Source organism: Berkeleyomyces rouxiae, assembly GCF_048999995.1.
Source record: "Berkeleyomyces rouxiae strain 22BRR77 chromosome Unknown BrBRR77_ptg000003l, whole genome shotgun sequence".
Classification (NCBI taxonomy): domain Eukaryota; kingdom Fungi; phylum Ascomycota; class Sordariomycetes; order Microascales; family Ceratocystidaceae; genus Berkeleyomyces; species Berkeleyomyces rouxiae.
Window position 1 is genome coordinate 6,365 of NW_027396493.1, and position 7,774 is coordinate 14,138.

The 7,774-nt window shown below is 50.4% G+C and overlaps 1 protein-coding gene across 1 annotated transcript; it reads left to right on the forward strand.

The window, feature by feature from the left end:
• Positions 1-2,948: 2,948 nt before the first annotated feature.
• On the forward strand, positions 2,949-7,038 carry BROUX77_003156 (uncharacterized protein; the record flags this gene model as incomplete). The annotated part of the gene is made up of 2 exons (XM_073747776.1): positions 2,949-4,740; positions 4,817-7,038. The coding sequence occupies 2 exons, from the start codon at positions 2,949-2,951 to the stop codon at positions 7,036-7,038; spliced, it is 4,014 nt and encodes a 1,337-aa protein (XP_073605581.1).
• Between the last annotated feature and the right edge of the window lie 736 nt (positions 7,039-7,774).

Consider the following 7,774-nt stretch of genomic DNA (forward strand, 5'->3'; position numbering starts at 1 on the left):
TCGTCGCCGCCGATCGTCGGTTGCCTCCCTTTCCAACAGGATAAATAGTCGCATTGTTTCTACACCATTTAGATAGTTTAGTTTTTGCTCTTCAATTCGAGATCTTTGTCCTTCTGTGTCCCTTTCTGTGAAGATCCAGCTTAGCGTGATCACACCTTAACAACGTGCCCCGGCTTTGGCTAGCCTGTCGGCTTTCTGATTGCCCTCGATCCCTACGTGTGCGGGGACCCGGATCGGTGTGGCGCATCCCTCGATGATGTGCGGCCAGTAGTGTCGGTGGGGCCATGTGCTCGCGAGGCGTCGGAATTCCAAAACCTGTGCTTGGCTGAAGTCCGAGGGGTCGGAGCCTGGCAGGAGGCATTCGTAGGCCGCCTGGTTGTCGAGAATGCAGTATAAATTGTCTGCAAGGTGGGGAGGCCGCACAGCGGAATGCAGCCTTTAACCCCTCCAGGGCGCCTATAACCTCCGCGTCGTAGACCTCGTGGTTGGAGCCAAGGGAGCCTGAGCCTTCTGCAACGTATAGGCCGCCCTGCGTGATGACGAAGCCCCAGCCCACGGACCCGTCCTCGGACATCGAACCGTCGGAGTATACCAGGATGTTGCGCCCGGCGCATTTCCGCTCGGCGCATTTCCGCTCGAAAACCGCTCTGTCGAAAGACTCCTTCGTCTGAGGCTCCGGCCTTTCAGCTCTGGCTGGGGGCTGCAGCAATAGCCTGTTGGAGCGTGTCGGAATAGTCGTCAGTAGACGACCCAGTCTTGTTTCGAAGTTGGCGTTCAGTCTCGCCACTATGGGGTGTCGGGGGTCCAGCGTCATGACCCTGGCGGCGAGCTTGCGCTTTATGTCTTCGAGGATGAGGAGGGCGGGCGGGATAGCCGCTTCTCGGTGAATCTTGTTTGGCTGGAGTGGGCGATGAAGTATGTACATACACAGGTGTTGTGCATGATGTCAACCCTATATTTTGGTTGTCGCAGGACTTTTGCCGTGACGCCGAAGTCTGTGGGTTAGGTTGGAAGTATGAGCCCTTACTCACAAAGTATTGTCTTTCACTAACTGGTTGTTCCAGCAAAAAGGTTTCCTAATTGGCTCGTTGCGTCCGGCAAAGATTCGCAGTGTGAAAAAACAGACATGTATGTGTGGCGAGCCGACCAACTGTATCCAGTTACGCGTGTAGCTACTAGTATATAGTAACGACTAGTCTTATGAATCTGAATCTCATCTCATCCCATCTTGTTCATCTCTCGTCCCCTGACATAACTAACCTACAAGACGGCATCGGAAACATTGAGGTACCGCCTAAGTCCGAAGCCTCTCACGCTTATCGGACTTAGTAGGATGGTAACACCGGAAACCAATCCTTACCGGACTCTTATAAGCGCCCATAACTGCGATGGGAGAGCACCCTTGGGGGCTTGGTGTATTACTTGCACGGGGTCTAAGCCTTTTGAGCTGGACTCTTGTAGCTTGTAGCTACGATGAAGATGTTTCATTTCCTCTTTAGGCAGACCAGGTTGACATGAAAAATAAGTACCTAGCGCGCCCACCGCGTACGTGTGGCTACAATCAGCAACTTGGCAACTTAAGGGGCAACTCAACCATGTCGGCCTGCCAAAGTGGGAAAGCCGGCGGGAATAAGTGTGTGTGTGTGATTATCTCCAGTCGCAAACCTCACAAAGGCAAAAAAAAAAAAGTCCTAGCGGGGCTGTTTCCGACCAGGGGGATTTGACAGTTCAAGGGATACAAGCATGGACGCTTGGCTTTACAGTGATTTTTGGGTGTGTTTTTTTCTTCTTTTTTTTTTCTCCCAGGGCAGCGTGACATCGCTTACAGTGCTGAGATAGCTAACCGGCAAAAAAACGGCGCTCCCACACCCACACAACCAACAAGTCTTATCCTGCAGAACCATCAGGCAACACAACAAGCAAACACATGCCAAGAAGGAAGCCAAGTGAGTGAATAGTTGCAGCGCAGCGTCTAAAGCTCTGGTAGCTACGCAGAGGTTGAAGCCTAGAATGTGTTACGAGTGTGTGGCGTGTAATCTAGCGCGAGTCCTTGAGCCAAGACCTTCTCGGTTGGACGCCGGCGTTAAGTGGTTGAAGCGACAAAGGCGTTTGCAGGAGCTCAGAACAAAGGAGTCAGGGAACCGGCTCGACGGTAGCTTAAGGCATTAGCACGAACGGAGCGGGAAACTTGAGAGTGCGGTTCGGAGGCTTCATGAATAGAGTGAAGCACTAAGGAAGGCCTGGTGCATTTCTGTTTATGGCGGGGCACCGTTTAGATGTAACTAAACATTAATTTAGTTACTCGTAGTGCACAACAGTGCGTGTGGTAGTTACTTACATACGCGAGGACATCGCGTGCTTTCCGTAGTGGGGTGGCGGGCAGGTGCTCTGATGTTCTGTTCTGACCATTGTTTTGTTTGAGCCCCATGTGCGCTTTTGTATTTTTGCATGTGCAAGGCAAGGCAAGCATGGGCAGTTGCCCTGTCTTGACTTGCCTTGCTGCCTTGCCCTACTCCGTCTTAACTCCTTCAAGTGGTTGCCTCATTGAATTTGCTTACCCACCCTGTTTTCGCCGTCTGGCTGGAAGGCCAGACGGAAAGAACGCCTGTTGTGCAGGGAAGGGGGTCCCGTCCACCATCCACTTGCCGCGTTTGTTTTACACCCCTTCTTGCCGATGTTAACAGAGTTAACTACGGGTGCAAACGCCGTAAAAGTATTTATTCAACTCCTCTCCTCCCCTCTTCTCTTCTCCTGTTGCATCTCGCTTTTCTCTTCGTTAGAGTCGGCCATCCAGTAATTATTTTGTTTTATCTTCTTCTTAATCTTTCCACAATCTTTTTTTTGAATCTTTCTGCTCGATTTGCCGTCTCTCGCCTGCCGCATCCATCACCGCCTCTGCTACCACTAGTACTGGTTGTTCCTTTTATTTTATCCACCCACCAGCTTCTATGGAAAAGCATGACCCCGAAACGCTCGGGGCCGCGCCCATCGGCCCTGACCCCGGCTCAGACCGCGCTTCTAGTGCCACGCCCAAAGGTGAAGCCCCGGCTGCCCCGGGTATCAGCAAGGCCGATACCATCGCCCATCCGCCAGCCACAGTTGCTGCCGAAATTGATCCCTTTGCGCACTTGGCCCCCGAAGAGGCTGCCATCTTGCGTCGTCAAGTTGAGACTCCTACCGTCACGACCACCATCAAAACAATCTACCGCTATGCCTCTCGTAACGACCTTCTAATTGTGGTCGCCGCCTCTGTGGCCTCCATTGGCTCTGGCGCCGCCTTACCTCTGATGACTGTGCTGTTTGGTTCGCTTCAGGGAACCTTTGCCGAGTATTTTGCCGGCCTGGACTCTCCATTGCCTGATGCCATGACCTACGACGAATTCATTGACGAGATGACCAAGTTCGTCATCTACTTCATCTATCTAGGCATTGCTGAGTTCGTCTGTACCTACATCTCCACTGTTGGCTTCATCTACACCGGAGAGCACATCAGTGCTAAAATCCGTGAAAAGTATCTTGAAAGCTGTATGCGTCAGAATATAGGTTACTTTGATAAGCTGGGCTCTGGTGAGGTCACTACACGCATCACCGCCGATACAAACCTGGTTCAGGAGGGCATTTCCGAAAAGGTTGGCTTGACACTGACCGCCTTAGCCACCTTCATTTCCGCCTTCGTCATTGGTTTCATCAAGTACTGGAAATTGACCTTGATTCTCTTCAGCACCGTCGTCGCTTTGGTGCTTAACATGGGCATTGGCTCGCGCTTTGTTGTCAAGTACAGCAAGGTTACGCTGGAATCTTATGCCCAGGGGGGTAGCGTGGCTGAAGAAGTTCTCAGCAGCATCCGCAGCACCATCGCCTTTTCCACCCAAGACCGCCTAGCCAAGAAATATGATCGCCACCTAACTTACGCCGAGGGCTTTGGCTGGAAGCTCAAAGCAGCCATGGCTGTCATGATTGCCGGTATGATGTTGGTGCTGTATCTCAACTATGCTCTTTCTTTCTGGCAAGGCTCCAAGTTCATTGTCGACGGGACTGTGCCTCTCAGTGATGTTTTAACAATTCTCATGGCCGTCATGATTGGTGCTTTCAATATCGGGAATGTGGCCCCCCATGTGCAATCTTTCACCACTGCTATTGCCGCCGCTAACAAGATCTTCAACACCATCGATCGCGTTTCCCCCATGGACTCTTCTTCTGACGAAGGTCTTCGCCTAGACAAGGTTGAGGGTACCATTACTCTAGAGAATGTCAAACACATTTACCCCTCACGCCCCGAAGTCACTGTCATGGATGGTATCAGCCTGACCATCCCCGCTGGCAAAACCACCGCTTTGGTTGGTGCATCGGGTTCTGGAAAGTCTACTATTATCGGTCTTGTTGAGCGCTTTTACGACCCAGTTCAGGGCCGTGTTCTTCTCGATGGCCATGATGTATCGACCTTGAACCTCCGTTGGCTACGTCAGCAGGTTGCTCTTGTTCAGCAGGAGCCCACTCTCTTTGGAACTACCATCTTTGACAATATCCGATATGGTCTGATTGGCACAGAGTGGGAAAACGCTGATATGCAAAAGCAACGGGAACTTGTTGAAGCTGCTTCCAAAAAGGCCAATGCTCACGATTTCATCATGAACTTGCCTGAAAAATATGAGACAAATGTTGGTGATCGCGGGTTCTTGATGTCTGGTGGACAAAAGCAGCGCATTGCCATCTCTCGAGCCGTTGTATCAGACCCAAAGAGTAAGTGTATTGTGATTAACAAAATATACAATCAACTTCAACAAAGATATATGCTAACAACACCTATTCTGGCCAGTCCTCCTTCTCGACGAAGCTACCTCTGCTCTCGACACCAAGTCTGAAGGCATCGTGCAGGCTGCACTGGAGGCTGCTGCTTCTGGTCGCACTACCATAACTATTGCTCACCGTCTTTCCACCATCAAGGATGCCCACAACATTGTCGTCATGTCTGCTGGTCGCATTGTTGAACAAGGAACCCATGATGAATTGTTGGAGCTTCGCGGTGCTTACCACAAACTTGTTGCTGCCCAGGAAATCGCCCCGACCAAGTCCCAGGCTGCTCAGGTTGAAGAACATGAGCTCGCCGAAATTGACGATCAGATTACGCGCAAGTTGACCAAGAAGGCCACATCTGTTGCTGCGTCTGAAGATGACAGACTTCGTCTAGGTATCACTAAATCTACCACGTTATCCTTTGCTAACAGAGGACCCAACGATGACGCTGAAGAACAGAAGTATTCCGTGTGGACGCTTATCAAACTCATTGCCTCGTTTAACCGTCCCGAGTGGCCGCTCATGTTGGCTGGTCTGTTCTTCAGTATCATCTGTGGTGGTGGTAACCCTACTATGGCTGTTCTTTTCTCTAAGCAAATCACGACCCTTTCGCGCGTTGTCACTCCTGAGAACAAGCACGACATCAAGAGCGACTCTGACTTTTTCAGTGGCATGTTCGTTATGCTGGCTGGTGTCATGTGGATTTCATTCTCCGGTCAGGGCATTCTGTTTGCCAAATGCTCTGAGCGTCTAGTTCACCGTGTACGCGATCGGGCCTTCCGTGCAATGCTGCGTCAAGATGTTGCTTTCTTTGACCACGAGGAGAACAACGCCGGGGCTTTGACATCCTTCCTGTCCACTGAGACTAACCACGTCGCCGGTCTTTCTGGTGCCACTTTAGGCACACTGCTCATGGTTACTACTACCCTCATCTCGGCTTTGACTCTGGCTATGGCCATTGGCTGGAAGCTGTCTTTAGTGTGTTCGGCTACTATTCCTCTCCTTATTGCCTGTGGTTACCTTCGTTTCCACATGCTAGCCCATTTCCAGCGCCGCAGCAAGGCTGCCTATGTGAAGTCGGCTTCGTATGCCTCGGAAGCCATTGGTGCTATTCGTACAGTGGCCTCTCTGACTCGCGAGAACCATGTCCTTGAGCAGTACCATAAATCACTGGCTGATCAGCAACGCGCTTCGCTACGTAGCGTTCTAAGAAGCTCTATCCTCTACGCCTCGTCCCAGAGTCTTGTCTTCTTGTGCTTCGCTCTTGGTTTCTGGTATGGTGGTACGTTGATTGCCAAGCAACAGTATGACATGTTTCAATTCTTTGTCTGCTTTTCAGCCATCATCTTTGGTGCCCAATCCGCGGGTAGTGTCTTCTCGTTTGCTCCCGACATGGGCAAAGCCCACCAAGCTGCAGGTGAACTGAAGATTTTGTTTGACCGTACACCCCAGATTGACTCGTGGGGCTCTGGTGGCGAGAGTTTGTCTCATGTTGACGGAACCATCGAATTCCGTGATGTACACTTCCGTTACCCTACACGTCTTGAGCAGCCAGTCCTTCGTGGTCTTAACATGACTATTAAGCCAGGCCAGTACGTTGCGCTTGTTGGAGCCTCTGGGTGCGGCAAGTCCACCACTATTGCGCTTCTGGAACGCTTCTATGATCCTCTTACTGGAGGTGTCTTCATTGACGGATGTGACATTTCAAAGCTCAACGTTGCCCAATACCGCTCACACATTTCTCTGGTCTCCCAAGAGCCTACCCTCTACCAGGGAACGATTCGTGACAACATTATTCTCGGTTCTGAACGAACGGATGTAACTGACGAGGAGATTGAGACCGCTTGCCACAAGGCCAACATCTATGACTTCATCATGTCATTGCCCGATGGTTTTGCTACCAATGTCGGAAACAAGGGTGCTTTGCTGTCTGGTGGCCAGAAACAGCGTGTCGCCATTGCTCGAGCTCTCATCCGTAACCCCAAGATTCTGCTACTTGATGAGGCCACCAGTGCTCTAGATAGTGAGAGTGAGCATATTGTTCAAGCTGCGCTTGACAAGGCCGCCAAGGGCCGTACCACAATTGCTGTTGCCCATCGCTTGAGTTCCATTCAGAAGGCGGACGTTATTTTTGTCTTTGATCAAGGCCGCGTGGTGGAGCAGGGTACCCACGATGAGCTCATGGGTCTCCACGGGCGCTATGCTGAGCTGGTCAATCTTCAAAGTCTAGAAAAGACTACATAGATGATTCGATGGCAAGATTCGAGAGATGAGGTTATGTTGTACCCATTTGGGCCAACTCCACCGCATAGAGTTGCTGGTTTTTTTCGAGAGCGATTGTCACATTGGTTTCGGTTTTTTTAATAGACTTGTACATATTTTGAACACCAGATTGCAGATATTCATCACTACAAGAGCAACATGCATAGCTAACTATATGGTAAAAAAGACCTACAAATAATTGTGAAGTTGACTACATATGTATGTACATACATGACCTAGTTATTCGTGCAGCTGCCATGAAATCCGTGAACTATGTGTTGAAACCCTAACCCTATGTGGTCTGAGTGCTGGCAACGCAGCAATGCATGGGAAGTTATAGACGAGTCCACGAAGATGGAGTATAACAAGATAGTTATACAACTAAGGTAACAAACGGCGAGACGGTCTTATTAATTAAGCGTTCAGGTGAACAGGGCGCCGGTGGTACAGTGCTTTAACTGGGGTGAATACGGAGCAGCACGACAAGACACTCGGGCGCGTCGAGCAATTTATCGAATGACTGGGAGCCGATTTGCCGAACTGGCCCTGAGACTTGACCTGTAGCTGGTCCGGTAGTATCTCCTTTTAGCAAATACGAACAGAGAAAAAAAAACCACAAGTAACCAAGGCCAAAGCAGACCAGAGATGTTACATTCCTTTACTTACAATCTTGGACAACCGTTTGCTCGTTTATGTGATGAAGTGAGTGGAAAGACGA